Below are 19336 nucleotides of genomic sequence, written 5' to 3'. Positions count from 1 at the left end.
AAACATGAAGCCATTTGCTTTAAGCATAAATGTGCCAGACACCTCCCTTTTTTTTTGTGTGTGAAATTTGAGGGAGAAAGATAAAAGACAGTCTATTGCCTCCCTTATTCACTGTTACTCTAAAGCAGCAGTTGATGTGCCTCGGTTTTAAAAAGAAAATTAACTGCTCTCACTTCCTCCTACATTACTGTAATTTATGTGTGAAGACAGTAGCAGAGCTGAAGCAGAGTTCCCCCACTTACTCTCCTGCTGAATCTCTTCTGAATCCTTTGTAGGAGCACAGCTTAATTAAGCAGACTACATCACTTCTTATTTTGCTCCCAACCACAGATTTTCTGCCATCTCCTCCCAACAGATGCTTTTATCAATTTCAGGCCCTCCCTCTGTGTCATTACATACACACCAAACAGGAGACTGATGGCAGGAGCCAGACGAGCTGCTGGCTGACTTTGTGTGAGAGTGAATCAGCGAGCTACTACATGCATCCTGTATAACACAGCTACCCGATGAAGAAAAACAAGCATGGAAAGATGGTGAGTTTTTGGACCAAATACTACAGTGCTCAAAGACTGTACTTGCTCACAATTCAGGCCTAAGCAAGTGATGAAAGATCAAAAATTGTCACGGGTTCTTTTCTGCATAACCACAAACTAAATAAGGGCTAAAGATGAAACCAAGATTTTTCACACTGGGAGAAATCACCTGTAAAACAAGAGGTGCAACGCTACACTCTAAATATCTTTCATTAACTTACCTACAGGAGGGCAGAAAGCAAGAGTTCCCAGATAAGAAAAGCAGCAGTCACGTCTAGCACAGTGTGCACAATTCATCTCCTTATCATACATTTGTTAATTCCTTCCCTTTGTTGTGAGAGAACAAGGGGCTAGAGTGGTTGCAGCCTAAAGGTTTATAACAACTTCTATTTCTGCCCAGCCTCAGGGCACCTTCTGTGAAACTGTCAGATCCAGACAGCTTATAAATAGCAACTACTCATCTATCCCAAATCGTGTTCTTGAATATTGCAATGTTCTACCAGTTTTATTACAGTAAAGGACAAAAAATAAAACAACACTAGAAATATGAAGAGGCCTTGAAGTGCTGAAGGAGACACACAAACATTTTACTCTCGGACATGTTATGGTTACATGAATACTTCCCAAGTGCCATAATTCAAATAAAAATATGTTCATACAAATTTAAAAAAAATACAGTTTATATACACTGTGGAATTAGCTTACATCATTTTATAACAAAAACAGTGCAAAAAAAACAAATGGAAAGGTAAGTTGCTACCACTGGAATGGCTCACAGTAAGTTAATTCAAAACTGCATAATTAACACTGCACAGGAAAACATGAGGCAGGGAGAGTGCCCCATAATTACCCCGAACTTCTGCCATCAGTACTAATCCAGTTCTTGGTTACTATTCCTTTAGTGTTGCTCTGAGTAAAAGGTTATAGGCACCTATGCTAAAAGTTCCTTGGTAAACCACTAAGTAGCCAGAACAAAAGCAGCTAGCACGTTGTTAGAAAGGAATTTAGTGACCAGCAAAGTGAGAACAGGACTAATTCCACTCAAGGCTCTTTGCAGCAGTCTTCAGTCAGAGGTGAAATGCTGCACCTCCAGGTGTCACATGAACTTGAAACTTCCTTTCTGCAAACTACGTAACTGGTGATTGCACACTCAGATTTCCCTTTAAAAAGGCCGACAGGGTCCCCCACCATCACTAGTTAAAAATTCCTTACCGAAGGAGTGACACAGGCGTGTTTTCCAGCTGAAAGTTCTGAATAAGACAGATGCACAGGCAGAGCAGACAGTGCTCACAGCCAGCTCTCACAGGGAAACACAGCTGGTGCTCAAACTTTAGCAAGATTTTTCTGTCTTGCCTGGATCACCTAACTACAGGCCTTAATAGTAAGGGTAAGACATTCTACAGCAAAATATACTGCTGCAGCTCATGTTCACAAATAAAACAGGAGATGACTGGCTCAAGGCAACAATCTAAGGACCTCAGGTTCAGGTGCACAGACTGAAGGAACCTTCCACATGCAGTCACTCATCATAAGCAATAGGAAAAGGATTTACCACAGAGAGAGGGCACTCTTGAGAGGTTTTCTGACAGTATGGGATTGTGAATTCCACACTAGAAGGATCTGAAATCCCCAAACAGAATTCCTGTAATTGGTAACTACCCAAGAGCACAAATCCTTTGAATGAAAGGTAGGTTACCAGAAGCATATTTCAAACCCACAGTCCAGCTTCAGGGAGTGCAAAGGGGTGCTGGAAGTTCCTGGGGGCAGCTCAGTGCACAACCAGTGCTCAGGGAACACAGGCATTTAGAAACCAGCTACACAGTCTATCCAGAGAAAACGTCCTTACCCTACCAACTGGGAAACAACTTGCAAGTCAAAAGCAGAGGACAATGCTGACTTGTGTGCTCTAGGAACAATGCTACATCTGTCCTAGCTAAGGAGTTCAGATTGAAAGGCACAAGGTGGGTACTAGCTCTAGGAGAACACCTTTGTTTTACTCTAGAAAGTTTACGAGCTTGCATGCCTTACCTGAAATAGAGCTAAGATATTCAGAAGCCAGCAAAACAACTTTAGTGGCGGAGACGAGCTGTTGTTGCAAGCTCCACAGTAAGAAAAAGAATGAATTGTGTTCTCTGCTCTTTAGCATAGGTCCTTTCCCAAGAAGCCCTGGACACTCACCATGTTTAACAAAGGATCCAGCTTCCCTTGCAACAACTGCTAGTGCATGTACCACAGCCCATTCTTTCCTTTGTGGAAATGCTGTAACATCCATTCCTGAAAACAAAGATCCACCATTCCTCTCTTAGTAAGAAGGCCTAATAAGAAGGCAGGAGAGAAAGAACACAAAGAAAAAACAAGGCCTCCAGATGTCAATGGAGAGGAATAAAAGATTAAAAATAAATAAATCTAAGTGCTTACGAACAGCTTTGCTAAAAAATTTTCTAGCTGAACTGTGCTATGCCCTGTACGACAAGGATCAATTCCACCCTAAAATTTTGCCTCAGGAACTGCTCATAAGACCAAGTTTTCTCTCATCTGCAGGACAGAAATCAAGAGCATTCAGTGACTCATCTGTGTTTATTGCAAACACAGCCAGAGAACACATCTGTCCCACAACTACCTGGACTGCAAAGACTACATGAATGTTTAAAGAGCCCCTGTGACTTAAAGAGCCCTACATCAAGACTATGGCTGGTGCCCTGGGCACAAAACCTCCTAGCCCTATCTGTAGCAGGTGTCAGCAGCTTGCAAAGCACTGCCCTGCAACAGTCAGCTTCCACAAAGAGGCTGCTCTAACAGAAGTAGTGTTTTGACGCGCAAGGAAAGAGCACAATTCTGCTACGCTTATTCAGGAGAATTTTCAACATAGGTGAGTTCCCGATTTCAGGAGATGGAACAGTGTCTGATTTCCTTCTGCCGCAGCTCTCATCTAGCTAGCTCCTTATGGCAGACAACAGGTTAACAGGAGTGCTTGGAGGCTGTGCAGAAGCTTTCCCAGGATACGTTCCCCGTGTTACTTAGCCCAGTCTCTTGGCTGAGAGAATGCTCTGTGCTTTATCAAGCCAATCAGCTCTGCAGTCCCCAGAGGCACAACGCTGGCTTCCCACTCGGGGTTATCTGTATGCAAAACTCACAAAGGCAGGTGCCTGCTGGAACAATACAGGTGCTGGCCAGGATGGTACCTGCTAAAGCAGTGAACTGGCTGCAACTGGCTCCTAAGTGCTGATTTTACCCTTACAGACATTTGGCCGTTGCAGCTGCAAACATTATCCAAGAGTTTTTAAAGCCAGACAGCCCCACTTATCAAGCTGCAGTATAATCCTGCCTGCTAGTTACTAGCACCAAGTATCCTTCCTGTATGGCAGCCTAAAGTTACGCCAGCTCCTCTCACAACACGGAGGTACTCAGTGAAAACCAGAGACAGGGCATCAGTTACAACTGCCTCCAGAAATCCACAATTCTCCATGCTCTGAGGAAGTGGGGTTCCCTGGTCTATGGCCATAGCTGGAAAGGACACCGTGCCTACAAATACAGGTGTGTCAGGGTAGTGACAAAGTGGAGTACCACAAGTTGAGTACCTTAGTAGAGTCTCTTACAGGGAGACAAGAGTAACAACAGCTAAGAGGGAAAAAGAAAGCCGCCTTCTCTGAGATGCTCTGCAAAAGTATTGAACATTTATAATCCAAACAGTAAATTAAATTGAACTGTTCAGAACTCCTGATTCTCTGAGATGCTCTCCGAAGTCAGCTGTTGTCAAAAACGTCACAGCAAGGACACTCCCATGTAAGGAGTAGAAAAAAAAGGAAAAAAAAGAAAGCCAGAGTGGAAAAATATGGGCAACTGGGAACACCCACAAAGAGATGTGCATTTCCAAAGAATTGGCTTTTTATACCACTTTTGAGAAAAGCCATCCTGCAAAGCAGCTATTTGATAACTGCAAACTTCATTATCTCCTCTCAGCCTTGACAGCAACCCCCTCTCTCACAAGTAAGGCAACAGTTGCAGGAACAAGGGAGGAAGAGGGAAACAAACGCACAGGTAGACACGGAAAAGATGCTGCAGTTCTCTGCATAGGACACAGTGGAGCTAGATGGTTCTTTTGTCCAAGCCTCAAAAAAAAAAGCAGAATGTATAATGTCAAGACAACATCTCATGAAAGGCTGGGCGCACAGGAAAAAAAAAAAAAAACCTGGATCAAGAGTGATCAAACCAAGTGCCTGAGACCAGTCAACAGCTCCGGGCTCAGGCAGCTCCTCTAATTCTCTGGCTAGCAAGATGTTTTCCAGCTCCCCAGGCTTGATATGCGTGTGAGAAGCCAAACGGCAAGTCTTGGGCCTTGTGGGGTCCAAGCAGAATGCGAGCGCGTGTGCAGGCTTGGAAGAGGGAGGTAGCCACACCGGCAGTGGGGCAGGGGCATCAAATGGTCTGATAGTGTTGTCTCAGTCTTGCCTGCAGAAATTCGTGGGTCAGGTTGTGTCGAGTGATTATCCCAACAATCTTAAAGAGGAAGAAAAAAGGAAAAAAATGATATGTCAGTATCACAGATGTGCCACTAAGAGACGTGCGTGGTAGAGCTGTTGTACTTTCCAACCCAAAAACAACACGTGAGAACCTTCAAGTACTTCTCAACCAATGCAGAGTTACAGTGGGTTCAAACTCAAGTTTCACCAGAACAGACACCCCACTCTCCCAGCACATACCTACTATTAGGAACATCTAGAGGCAAAAAAAGAAAAAGCATTGCTGCCTCATAAGGAAAGACCAGCTCAGGCTATTATCATCATCATCAGGATTTTGCTTCCTTGTTCAGGCTTAAGGAAAGTTTCTCATTATGCTGGTAGGAAGTTACTGACACCTACTGACTATTTCTGAGCACTGTAGATGGCAAAGAGATAAGTACAGTGAATCAAGCACAAACCGTTCAAAAGCTTCTTTATTTTTCTACTCCTATGAGTAAGAACAGAATGCAAGTTTATGTCCAAAAGAAAAACCTCCTGCCCAACATTCAGGAAATCCTGCTCTTGGCCTCAAATAAAGCTGTCAAAGGGGAAGCCAAATTAGTGACCTCTGATGAGCTCAAGGACTGTCAAAAGGTGCAAGACAGTAACAGCTTCCACATGCTGCCAGCCTGAGAAAGGAGACAGACTGCGTGTCCTGTCCTTTGGGGTGAAGGTGGGGAGTAGACTTGGACATTAAGGATGGTAATGAAGTCACAGCAATCAACTGCTTCAGAGCCTTAAGACCACATTCTGATCCCATTAAAATGTATCTGTTTGACGTTAAAACAGATCTCAACTCTCTCAAAGGGGAAAGCATTGCAAAAACCACATCTGCTTCCTTACTCAGCTAAGACAAAACTGAGATACGGACTTACCTCTCCGACTGCATTCACAACTGGTAGATGTCTGAGTCCCATTGTCCTGAACAGGTTAAAGACTTGCGACACATGAGTGTTTGGAGAGACAGCAAAGGGCGACGGGTTCATGTATGGGGTGACATCCTAAGAAAGAAGAAATAACGATGTTATTTACAAGAGGCATTTTCAGTAGTTCCAAGAATCACTAACAAGCAATTGCTACAGCTGCTCTAATTCACTGAAATGTTAAGAACTCCTAATAAATACCAGAAGTTTGCCAGTCCATTCACCCTCAGGCAGACATCAAATCTAGAAGGAAGCTAAAGTAGACAGGCAGAGTCTTACTATCACATCACAGTGCATCTCTTACCACTATCATGCGAGGATTCAGCAACGTGAGGTCCAGGTCATGGATATCTGGATAGCGAGGGTAATCCTCTGACATCTCTGCATGGGATAAACGAGGCTGACTTGCACTCTGAAATTAAAACAAATGCCACCAAATCAATGTGTTGCCTTCCGTGAGAGTAAACAGCCTGCAAGCAGCACAGCAAATGATGCCTCCCAACGCCCTGTGCTTACCCAGACTGCCTACCCCCCACGCCCACACACAAAACTTCTGCAAAGGCATTCCTAACATCTCTGTTCAGAATTCAGCAATGGAAGTGCAAACCCATACAAGCACTGAGCTCAGAGATTTATGGATATACTCTCCAACCTCTGAAATATCTATACTCAACACTGGAGAGCAGCAACAAAATAGCACTGTGGAAGCTGGGCCTCAAACACAAATGCTCATAGTGATCTTAGCACTACAGCTGCCAATCTCTGAAGACCTTGGCACATGACATTAAGAACACAAAGTATATGCTGCCGGTTTCCCTGTTTGTATTTAAGATCTGCCCTCCATTCTCCAGTTTTGACTGCATCTTTGCACACTCTGTTGGTTGTTGCTTTTTCTTCCCCAAATGTGGTAGCTGTTCTCTTTTCCTTGGGCTCCTTAAACAGAAATTCCAATCTCTTTCTTCTAGAGCTGCAAGGGAAAATTCACATTACCTGCCTTCAGCTTTTAAAGCAAAGATGCATTCCTTAAAATAGAAAAATAGGTGAATTCTTCATGGCAGCTTATAAATATCATCCCCAACTTGCTTAGCTCAGAGGGTGGAGATGTCTGCTACAACTCCAGATTAGGCAGACTTACTGACTGGCTCTCGGAGTAACAAACTCCCCTGACAAGGAGGGTGACCAGCTGCGAACGCAAGATCAAGCCATGGAAGGTCAGAGGTCTGAAGCGTTCCTCCATGGTCCACTCTTCACTGGGAGACTGGTCAGGGTACAGATTGGGGTAAGGCGTATATCTGCAACAGATTGAATACATATTGTAAGTCACTTAAACCTAACGAGACACACACACCAGCCTCCAAACCAACAGCTATTTCATCTCTTTGCAACCTTCTCCAGAATATTTCAGGGATTCTTTCTAGAGACAAGCAAGCCTTTTCTCCAAGCAAACTATCAGAGAACAGTCAAGTGCCATTATACAGAGCATTATATAAGCAGTAAAATGGAGACAGTCTCCTAACTCTCAGTTTCAGATCACTTGCTACTGAAGCAATTTTCAGTGCCAAATTACTCAGATTCTAGTAACAGCTGAAGCATGTGATAGAGTGTCAGGTCATAACTTCACCTGTACATGTCACAATCAGGAGGTTAGAAACTGATTAACTACACTGGGCTTTTGCGTGAAATAACTGCAGTAAAAGTCCAGTGACTCAGCCCAGTTACCAGAAAGATGGTATTAAGTAGTATGGTAACAAGGTCATTAGCTCTTCTCTTTTAGAGAGTGAGCTCTGCAGAGCCCTCAGGTTTTTGTGGACAAGAGGGCACTAATTTCTAAAGACAAGTCATTTCCCCAGGTATTCTATCCTCTCCAGGAAATACTTTTTGGGCAGGTGTTTGATGGAAATTTAACAATTGAGTCATCAAGTCATTAGCCCAGGAGTCAGGCACAGGTTTAGGTCCCAGCACTGGCTGATGGGTACTGACAAGTTACTTCTCCTGAAAACATGGATACTTGTACCGTTTCCTCCAGCATATGAAATAACAAGGACTGAACAAAGCATCACAACACATCCCAATGTTAAGAAATACCCTGTTTCCCTACCTTTGTTTCTACCAGTAACTCACCTTCTCTCTAGCATCTGTTGTAGCAAATCCTCCTTCTCTGGTGGCTCCTCCGTTGTTATGTGCTCGTCACACATGTTACGCAACTCACTTGAAGGGTAGGACTTCATGGACTGACTCCGTTTGCGCTGCTCTCCAGCTCGGGTGAGAATGCTAGATTTCTAGATACAACAATTTTCAGATACCCATTAAGCAGGTCAACAATTAGCAAAGAGTAACTAACTGTAAATTATTTTTTGTAGCTTTCAATCACCAGATAAAGTGTTCCTTAGCGCTGTCGCAGTAGTTGTAAGAATAGCTAGTAGGACTGTACTCTCCTTTGGCAGGAAATCTGCAATTTAGGAAGTCAGGCACCCTTTTTGCTAGAGCACAGGTATGCCACAAACACGTGGCTTATTCCAACCTTAAATTTCAAGTTTCCCAGGAAGTTAAAGCATTCTCCCCATTCCCCCTCCCGTGAAGGAGAGAAGCAGTTAGGCAACCATTCTTGATCTCAAGAGTGGGTTCAGTACTTCAGTGCTGAATCCAAGATTTATCCACCTCTATACTAAACTGGTTACTTGAAGTCCTGTTCAGTTTTGCTTCTATACTAACGCAGACCACTGTTCTGCCTTTGCCATAACCAGGAGAACAGAATGAAATTGCATTTCTGAAAACTCTGTATTTTAGTAATTGCTCATGTCTGATCTGAATCCTGCATTGACAACATTAAAATTGTCAGTACAGGTTAAAGGTTGGACTAGATGATTCTTAAAGGTCTTTTCCAATCTGAATGATTCTATGATAATAAAGGAAGGGACCTTCTACCTGCACAACCAAGCTCTTTACCCTTTCAGCCTACTGAACAATCAACTTCTTACCTTGAATTTGATGTTGTTACTTATCAGCTGATTTCCCTTCATGAACTCCCTCTCATTGCCCCGGTTCTCAGTCACGACAGGGAAGGCATGATGAACCGTTGTGCGCAAGATGCTAACAAGGGATTGAATACGGGTGTGGGGGTAGACGTAAGTCAGGTTGGGTTCCATGATGTCACTTGCTCGTAGTCTGAGGAAACAGAAAAGCCCAAGATTGCTCCATGCTTCACATCAAGCTTCTTCCCAAGCCTCACAAATTCGTTTCTCTGATCTCCACCTGTCCACTCCTCCCCAGCAAGGGCTCCAGGCACCTCTTTCCTGCTGCAGGCCTGATGCACAACTTTCAGCTCTTCTCACAGCAGTTGGTGCAGCCAGGTTCATTGGACATGACGCATCATCCCCCCATTACAGCATTCCTTTCTGAGCCGAGAACCCTATGACAAACTCTAACCCACAGTCCTGCCAAGAGGAGCAGCCTTACTTATCCATTTCCACCTCTGTTTCCCACTCCAGGAGAGGTACGCCTCGCAAGTTCACATGGATGTCATAGATGCCTTTGTTGAAAAAGTCTCCTGTCCACTTGGCTACCTGCAGAACAAACAGAGGGTGTACTGAGTTGTTGATCCAAATACAAGACTTCTTGGCTCATCACCGCCCTGAAAGGAAGAGATTTACAACTAGTACATGTTCAAGAAGCTAGAGCCAAGACCCTGCACTCACCATGAGGGTGATCATTATCGGGAGCCCATAGGTGATCTCATTGGTGGATTCAATTAGGATGACAGTCAGGCTAATTGTCATCCGGACCACTCCTCCCAGGAATGCTGCTGCTCCGATCAGTGCAAAGGTTCCTGAGTAGATGTGATCCAGGCCGATGTAGCTAGGGCAAGACAGAGCCCCGAGATTAGAATAACCTGACTGAGAGGTCAGCATGCATTTGCAGCACATCTCTCACACACACTCAATGCACCTTTTGAGGAGGTTGGCGACCAGGCGTCCGAAGGCAGCCCCACAAAGCAGTGATGGCACAAAGAGACCACTGGGCACAGAGATCCCGTATGTCCAGCAGGAAAGTAAGAAATAGAGAAGGAAGAACAAGGAGAGTGTGACTGGGCTGAAAGTACCTGTAACACAAGAAGAATCATGACTAGAGGGGAAAAGGCCTGCTGGACAGATGGTAAGTCTCACACCATCCACCCCTCAGCTCACAGCAGACCCATCTCAAAACAGTCTTCCAGTCCAAACACACATGAAAACACTGAATAAGTGGAAAAAAAGGAAAAGCAGGCCTTTCTTCCCAGAGAGGGGACGCTAAGCTGTTGTACCAGCAGTCCTCTTGAGCCATAAAGGCTTGAAGAGGCTGTTAGCTTTGTGGTCCATTTAACAAAACTGTTTCAAGCAAGATGAAGCTCTGAAGCCTGAGGATGGCATGAGGCATTGTCTGCTAGCTACTCACCATCTTGGTGGAAGAGCTGCAGGATAGCTGACTCCTGAGGGTTGAAGAAGAGTGTGGCCATGTCATTGTAGGTTTCATTTGGGCAGAAAAAAGTTTTGATGCTTGAATTCACATCCTCTGACATACCCTGATGCAGGACACAAAGGACATGAACAGTTAAAATCCACTCCCTGCTATGTTAGCCTTTGTGCAGAACAGGAGTAACCCTTCTGTATACGGTGTCCGCCCACAGTTTGACATATTCAGACCAAAATATCAATAGCAGACATTAGGCTCCCTGATTCACAGTCTGAGCTGCTTTGTCAAACTACAGAAGCACAAAGCGCAGCTTTCGTTGTTACTTTAAGGTCCTACAAATGTCCATAGGTTTTAACTCAAGTTCTCTGTGGGTACTGCATGCCATCAAGGCTCAATACCTGCCTGTGCTCCTCTGAAGGGAGGAACAATATGAAGGAGACATACAATCTTCATGGAAGATTCCTCACCTGCACGCTCAAAGTGTCATTGCCACTGTGACTGGTGGAAGACATCTGCCGGCATTCCCCCAGAACCATGGAGGCTACAAAGACTACGACCGTGGTAGTCAGCGACACCAGCAGGCTCTCCAAGACTCTGCAAGCACACAGCAGAAACCATACGCTGAAGCTGCACTCAGACCTGTAACCCAGTCCAGCCTCTTCACAACTTTTAAATGGTTCTAAGAAGCAGCAGTCACAGCAGCTTAATATTTGAAGCAGGGGAGCTTGCAAGTCAAGTTGAATTATGGCTCAGTTGCCAGGATTAAGTTAACTTCCCTTTTTCATTGCCTGCCCCAAAACGGCGCTATTTCTGCTCTCAGAACACAGTCACATATAAAAACCTGAAGGGCAGGGTTTGGTGATGAGACTGTTCACATGGAAACGATGTTCTCTGTATTTTTACAGGGTAAAAAGTCTATCTCGTCTAGACAGAACTGGACAGGCTGATGCATAGTCTTTCATATTTCTTTTCTAGCTACTGAAATACTTTTTTTTTAAATGAGCTTCTTATTTAGGAATTCTGTCTACATCAGACATTATTTTCCAGAATTACATGGCAATTCTCTAAATACCACAGAGCTCAGTTGTGGATTTAATTATCTGAGATAATAATAATGTAAAAAAGCTGGATTCAGCTATTCTTTCCACATCTGTTTGGACAAGACAAAAATCCTGCATGGAGACGAAGCTCCAGTTTGCTCAGCTGTAGCCACTATGATAAAGAGCTCTCTTCATAGCCATTATAAGAGGGTTACAGCTTTCCTTATAACACCATAATAATTAAAGAAATGTAGAGAGATTGTAACATCTGGTTTCTGGTGTTCATTTAAGTTCCATGGATGCTTCATTTTTGATTTCAATAACAAATAGGAACAGGTTTTCCACCAGCCCCTCCCACTGGTCTTCCAGATCAATGCATTTGCACTGGGGCACTGAACACAGATCAGACACACCCGCACAAACTCAAGAAAGCACAAATACCTGACCAGCTTTGGTTTCGGATGCACATTTCGCATGCGGTACTTGGCGAGCCTCTTGTTTAAGCAGTTGAAGGTGGCTCCAAGAAGGCCTCCTATGAACCCCATCAGAATGAAGAACCCCAAGTCCACAGCTGTCCAGAGGTGGCATTTCTTATCAGACTCAGAGCACTACATGCAAAAAAATGTAAGAAAAGCATTAGTCATTGCAATTTCCTACCAACACTTCTTTCTGTCTTGATAGCAGGAGACTTTCAGCAGCAATGACCATAGCAGAACAACACTGCCATAGGTTACTAACATGTTCCTGCTAAACATCAACTACTCAAATACAAGCATGTAACCACAAAACCAGAAAAACACTGAACTGACAGGAGATTGAAGGGGGAAAAATAATAGCACTAAATCTTACCTTAAACTCCCCAAAGTTGAGCAGCCCAGGGAGCTGGAAAGATCCCCAACTTCCAAACTGAATCCCAGAGCGGAAGAAATTCAGGGTGAAGGTGGCAGCCATGGAACAGAAAAGCTAAGGAAGTTGAAAAATTAGAAGAAATAAAAACTCCCCAAATTAAGACTCTTCCTTGAGACTTATGGTTCAATGTGATCAAAGCATTTATGACAACGGACATCAAGCTACGTGAACATCAAGCTTATGGAATATCAAGCTTTACGAAAACAGTCCTACTGCGGTTTTAGTGCCCACTCCCTGCTGCAGAAGAGAGCAGGGCCAGAACGCACTACTCTATCTGATCTGGCTTCTCTCACAAGAAGAGTCAGGAATTTCACCCAGTATTTCCTGCAGTGGCTTTTTTTTTTTTGTCACAGATGCTAATTTGTAGTTAGAAATCAATTACAAGGCACTAACACAGCTTGTTTGGAGTTGGAATTGAAGTCTTCGTTGGCTCAGAGAGAGCTGCAATTTTGGCAAATCCCTCGCTCATTTCATCCCTGCTGTGAAAGAGTAGACTAGATGAATCCCATCAACATGACATTTGGCATGAGAAATGCCAGAAGCATCATGAGATGTGATACATTCATCGAAAAACCATCTACATCATGAAAGTAAGCACGAGGCAGAGAAATCCGTAACTAGAAGGCACAGGGCATTGCTGCAATACAGCTCCCCAAGGCAGAGGACAGCAGAAAGAAGTCCAGCACCTGCTTAATTCTGTCTGCTCCCAAAGAACTGGGCTGCAAAGGTCCAGGTACAAAAACCTTTTCTTTCAGGTACAATAAATCTACCACCTACAGAGTTATCCGGCAGTTCTAGATAGTACCAGATTCACCTCTGCTCTTGATCTGTAGTAATTCTGGGGCACTGATAGAGAAGGCAATCTCTTCCCTACCAGGGCAGGGCAGGAGACACAGGATAATGCAAATGCCCTCACAGATAAGTCCTCCCCAAGGTGCAGCTCAAAGAGAAACAGAAAGAGCCAGAGTCATTACTTACCACTTTCCATGTAAGTCCCTGATTCCAGAAGGAGGAACCTTCTTCCAAGCTGAAAAGAGTACCCCCAATTGGGGCTCCAAAGGCAGCTGCAACCCCTGCAGCAGCTCCAGCAGATACAAAGTCCCTTTTATCCCTGAAGAGGAAAACAACGTCAGCTTCGCAAAGAGTTGTGAACATGCTTAGATTCTGCAAAGTAAGGGACCATTTCCGTTTATTGATATATCCCACAGATACATGAGTGACAGCTGCGAGAAGAACTGGCCACTGCAGATGTGATTTTTTCAGTAAGTTGTTGCAGCAGCATATGCTCTCTCTAGATTACCAATACAGGGCAAAGCACCGTGGCACTACGTGACTGCTACGCATACGAGGAAACATCCCAAACCACGGTGCTCCAGCATCACTTGAAAGAATTCCAGAGAGGGAAGGACAAGCTCTTGTTCACTTGCAGGTGGACCAGCCTTCTCTGGAGCCTATCTTGTTCGTACCAGGTGCATAACTGAGCTTGTTACCAACAACGACGCCATTTAACCATCCAGATTAAAGGTTTTAAATGGGTAGAGATTTGCTGAGCAGTACAAGAGAACATCAATGAACATGGAGACCAGAGACGGGATCCCTTAAGGGTAGCATGGAAGAATCAAGTTATGTATCCTGGTGCTGTCCTCCAGCAGAATGAGACTGCAAGGTACTAGACAGAAACTGAAAAAAACCTGATTCATCCCAGGCAGCCACCCTCCTCCCGAGGAAGTCTGCTCATTCACCACCCTCTCTCTCCCCTTTTCCTCCCCCTCCCCCTCCTGGCTACAGTACCTGTCACTGCGGAAATACGGGAAGTTAAACTGGATCTTCCTCAAAGAGATGCTCTGGAACTGCACAGAAAGCAAAGCTTTAGGAACACGGGAGATGGAAACTTTCTCCTCACAGTACTCTTACAAAGCAGTGGTGTGAACTGCTGGTCTCTACGCAATCTTCTGCAGTTTGCTCTTGGCTTACAAGAGATGTTTAGCTCTACTCCCACCTCAGTGGGAGACAGAATCATTTTCTTTTCTGCCCCACTTAGCACAGACATACCAACACCCTGTACTCCTCTAGCAACAAACTGAGCTATGAGTAGGCATCCGGAGGAGACCAAGGATGGTAGTCAAGCAAAGGCGTGGTACTCAGCACTGTGGCCAAGAGGCAACCCAATGCAACGCTGCATTTCAGTCAGGAAAGGGATAAACGGCCTCCAGAGCTCACCCATCTCAGTGACCCAGGCCAGCACTAACCTGTGGCAAACCTGCACCTACGACAGCACCACTGTGGATCATTGGGCCCTCCTTCCCAACAAAAAGACCTGGAAAAACAGGACTGATGAGACAGCATGCTCCCCACCCTCTCCCCTGCTGACAACGGCAGGAGATCAGCTCACCACTCCCCTGGCATAGCACAACCTCCCTGTACCAGGCCATAAAAGTATCTCGGTAATTTCCAAAACCTCAGCTGAGTTCAGGCAGCTACGCCCTCTCCTCTCAAGGTGAAGAGAGCTGCTGGCCCGTGTCCCCCCCAGATGTTTGTGAACAGACTTGCACAGACTTTGCACTCCAAGTGGGTGGAAGTATTCAAAAACTGTTGTTTCAAGGACTCTGAACTCTCCAGGTTACCATGCCCTTCTGCCTACAGCACAGCCTTCAGGTTACTCTACATGATGCATTCTGGAGAATTCTCAGGTCTCCTTCTTGGACTGAGCCACAAAGAGCCGCTTCTGACTAGACCACCTAGTAAAGTATCTGTTCCCCTGATAGTCCTGATCCATCTGCCTTATCTACTTTTCTACTCCCTGTATGTATCCAGGGCTCACAACCTGGCTCCAGCCCAAAATCATTTCACTGGAACGAAAGAGAAACTTTCCACGCCCTTCCCCTTCATTTCTCCCCCTTCGGTGATTCCTTACCCCAAAAAGACGAAGACACTGCAGCACTTCTTACCTCCTGCCACACTGAAGAGCACTCCCATAGCTTTGCACACCACTGTCCGGAGCCGCACAACCCCTGGAACTTTTACCCCATTGAGGTAGCACTTAATTTCAGGAATTCCTGATCCAGCTGCCACAGGCTGCAGAAAGGAAAACACTGACGCTGTCTTGCATTGACTTCATAGCTGACTGACAATATCGCAGTCGGAGAGCACAGCAAGGGAATGAGAAACACTGTTTAGCTAAATCAATTAGCACTCTGAAGTTGGTACAATGCCTTCGGGCAGTAAGTGCTATGGACAAGAAGGAAACTTCATGTCCAGGACCACAGGAGAGCAAAGGAAGCCTACGTAAAGAGCAGCAGCAAACTTAAATCTTACTTGGATGAGGACCAGAAGACTTGCAAGAAAAACAAAGGTCAGGTTGAACCCCAGCAGCTCCAGCAAAGACAAGGCAAGACAGCCTTTCTCTGTGCATTCTTCCACTGCTGCAGAGAGGGTCAAGGAAAGAAACGACATTCTTCCCACCAACACGCAATCATTTGGTACTGTCTGGGGGGCCCACGGGCATCAGGAGCAAAGTTTGTGCTTCCTACCCCAGCCAGGACAGATGACACAACCCATCAAGAAGACAGGTCTCCTTTTCAGAGCTCAGAGTTAACATACAAGGAAGAGAAACCAGTCGTTCTTTCAGGGATTAGCCTTTGTCCATATATTGATATTCGAACCACTTCCTTGGTTTCGAGAGCTGAATTACATAAGCAAGTTGAAAACTTGATTAATCAACCATGTGAATGACAGCAGATGTCTACGAGTCAGCTGTTCTGAGCAACAGAAAGAAAAAGGTCACTCAAGTCTAACCGGACACCAAATGCTAGGTAAAAGATACAGCTCTGTACTACCCGGAACTTGAGCTGGGTAAAGAGTCGCACGAAGAAATCCACAAAGAGGCCCACCTATGGAAAAAAGACAGACCTGTCATCAGAAATTACTACATACACGTACCATTGACCACCTCCTAGCAAGCCCTACCATGAGGTATGCATGAGGGAGGACAAAGGAAAAGGAAATCAAGAGCACTGTTCAGAGTAAAGTAGCTTACAAAGCTCAGATCTTCTGCCTCCCTTGTTCTCACTTGGACAGATCCATCCCAGAATTATTCCTGAAGAGATATACTTCAGGATACTAAACTGGTAGACTTTTTTTTTTTTTTTTTAAACACCCAAAACGTACTTCAGGATACAGGAAAAAAGCTAACTTTAACTGAGGCATACAGTCAGCGAAACTAGTTTTCAAGCATGTACAGTGAAGAAAGTATTGCCAAACAGAACAAACACAGCTCAACTGTAAACTGGCATCCTGTTGGATTAACCGCTAACTTTGGACAAGTTTTCCTGTACACAGAATTAAAGAATTTGCCAGAATACTATGCAAAGAAAACACAGCAAGATCTGAAAGGAAAGCAAAAAAAAGTCCTCCTGGAAAATAATCTATCAGCAACATGCTGTAATTCCCAAAAGCCACCTCCAACTACTAAGCTCTCCACTTCGTGACAGCGAATGGTATCTCCTCTCTTCTCTTTTGCCACTGACTTCTAAATTATCCCTGCCTAGTGTCGGGAAGTGCCTTCATTCCCCAAACACCATGACGCTTACCAGTCCTGTGCAGACTCCAATGGCGAAAACCATCACCCATTTCACTGCTTCATACTTCCGTGCTTTCTGTGTACGAAAAGGATTTTTAAAAAGCCAAGTCAAAGCAACATACAAAGAGAAACCAGGTAAAGGTGGATTTGGGCTCCACAAGTGAATTACAGCTATAGGGATAAATCAACAGAACATAGTGACAACAGCAAACTGAAAACAGAGAGATGGAAGTGCTTTGACAACAGCAAACTGAAAGCAGAGAGATGGAAGTGCTTAACACCCCATTCACTCCGAAAGTGAGGATCAGAACAGATGCTGGGAGCTACAATCTCTACGCTTATTTTTACTCTTTTCATCAAAAAAATTAGAGAATTTCTACCATAAAGAAGAAAAAAATAAACTTCCCGTAGCGGAAGGTATTTCTACAGCTTTAGCTCTCAAGCCACTGAAAGAAAAAAAAAAAATCTTACCTTGTTGTCCATGCTCTCCAAAACTTCCAGGTACGGGTCATTGATACAGCGATCATAATCCAAGCTCTGGAAGAATGCCAAAAGGGCAATGTAAGAGAATCATCTGCTACAGACTGGGCAAAATGCTATGGGCAGAAGGCCTTGTTAAAGATTACAGAAGTCATTACAACCCCACAGCAGGTTTGGCAAACAATTGTAGGAGAAGAACTTCCGTAAACAACTTCATTTAAATATTTCCAGTAGAGGCTGACTCGGAGAATTGGGAAGTGAAAGAACAGACCAAAATTCACTGCCAAGGACGAGAAAGAACTAAACCAGTGATTAATACAACTTTAAGTTAAAGTCACAATGTACAGATTTAGATTTCAAGCGTGTCCAATTTGACAGTGCAGGGGATAACATGAAATCTAATCCTTCACTACAGCAAGAGTGCTAGAAATGAGTTCCCTTCCAGACAGGCAGCACCGGTTCTGAACCTCATCACAGGAGAAAATTAAAAGTAATAGTTGCCCCATTGTAGGCACGAAGTACCGTTAGCTTCTACCCACATCAGCTTCCCCTTTTCAAGCCAAAGGGTAACAGGTTGGTGTTAAAACAAACAGCAACAACTTGGCGACACCCATGCTGAGAGCAACTGTTCTGAACAGCTCAGGGCCACCATACAGACACATAAAAATTAAAAGTCTCCTGTAAGAATCAGGATGTGATAGATAAGATCTGCTTTGAGCCAGCATGACACCACAGACAGCAGTAAAGCAACAATGACCAACTAGTTACAGATGTTTTTTCACGGTCACAATGACATAGGACCATAAGAGCCTGTAAACTCATGTTAAAATGGGGGAACAACGTAACAGATTCAGAAAATCCATTTTCTCAATAGAGTCTGACTTGGGCAGCAAACTCAGAGCACTAGGCGTTAATCTACAAACGCCACCATCAAATGATAAGCAACAGGTGTTTGCAAGCACAACAGCTCCTGGTATTTCTGTTGGTACCAATACAACCTAGCTACAGTGATGCAAGTTAAGTGCCTACCCCATTGTAAATTCAAACAGATCAAAACCTGTCTGCAGTTCTTGCCACGTCAGTTTCACAAGCTGGTATCAGTTAACTTCCCACCTCATAGTCTTTGCGTGGAAGGATCTCATCTTCCTCTTCATGAGTTTCTCCTAGGATTGTCTACAAAACAAACAAAGAACATGGGAATGAAAAAACATCAGGGGAATGAATGCATACACTGGCACTCACAAACACTGGTAGCAAAGCTAAAATCAGGGAAGGCTTCGCCCACTGATGGTTGTAAAGCTTGGGTGTGATTTACCAGATCACCGCTTACTTTGGGGTGACTATATATCGGGCCTTACCTTAAAGCTTGCCCTTCAGCACGAATATATTACGTTACTATGTTGTGAAGGGCCGCTGCGTGGAGGTAAAGCAGCGTGCCAAGCCCACGTCCCCCCTTCCTTCACATCAAGTCACAGGGGCACAGGACCAGAGACTTGCACGGGCAGCGTTACCCCGCTCCGGGCAGCTGGGCGCTGCCCCTGCCCCCGCACCCCGCTCCCCCAGCAGGAGCGGTGCTGAGCCGGGCAGGACGAGCCCCGAGGCGGGCAGGAGGCGCAGCACCGCCTGAGGTGCTGGGAGCAGGGGCTGCGCTGCCAGGCCCAGCGGGAGCTGAGGCCAACAACGGTGCTTTGGGGGACCGGGACAGCGGGGGCTGCGGCGCCAGAGGCTGAGGCGGGGAGCCCCGCGGGGCAGGGGCAGCGGCCGTACCAGCTCCTCAGGGGTGCGGCTCTCCCGCTCGCCGCAGCACCGCGGGCAGCAGCAGCAGCACAGCCCCGCACCGCACCCCGCCATCTTGCGGCGCCACCGCCCCTCTCCCGGCACCGCCCGCGCCCACCCCCACCCCCCCCACGTGACCCCCGCCGCG

General features: G+C 45.2%; 1 protein-coding gene across 3 annotated transcripts; it reads right to left on the bottom strand.

The window, feature by feature from the left end:
- Positions 1-1096: 1096 nt before the first annotated feature.
- On the bottom strand, positions 1097-19314 carry CLCN6 (chloride voltage-gated channel 6). 3 transcript variants are annotated; one of them, XM_083803149.1, is made up of 23 exons: positions 19180-19314; positions 18526-18585; positions 17404-17469; positions 16943-17008; positions 16177-16243; positions 15669-15775; positions 15302-15428; positions 14603-14670; positions 14145-14203; positions 13332-13464; positions 12294-12407; positions 11886-12052; positions 10872-10998; positions 10387-10513; positions 9901-10054; positions 9651-9810; positions 9412-9518; positions 8934-9120; positions 8077-8234; positions 7091-7247; positions 6260-6367; positions 5908-6033; positions 1097-5030 (listed from the first exon to the last, which is right to left on the bottom strand). In XM_083803149.1, exons 1-23 carry the CDS (start codon positions 19261-19263, stop codon positions 4950-4952), a joined length of 2610 nt encoding a protein of 869 aa, XP_083659275.1. In that variant the 5' UTR covers positions 19264-19314; the 3' UTR covers positions 1097-4949. The 3 variants fall into 3 exon arrangements, with proteins under 3 accessions (XP_083659275.1, XP_083659277.1, XP_083659276.1); XM_083803151.1 differs by lacking the exon at positions 19180-19314 and adding an exon at positions 18771-19172 and having other exon boundaries at positions 18470-18585; XM_083803150.1 differs by lacking the exon at positions 19180-19314 and adding an exon at positions 18771-19172.
- Positions 19315-19336: the final 22 nt, after the last annotated feature.

Source organism: Anser anser (assembly GCF_964211835.1).
Source record: "Anser anser genome assembly, chromosome: 17".
Taxonomy (NCBI): domain Eukaryota; kingdom Metazoa; phylum Chordata; class Aves; order Anseriformes; family Anatidae; genus Anser; species Anser anser.
This window is presented reverse-complemented; position numbering and strand designations above follow the sequence as displayed.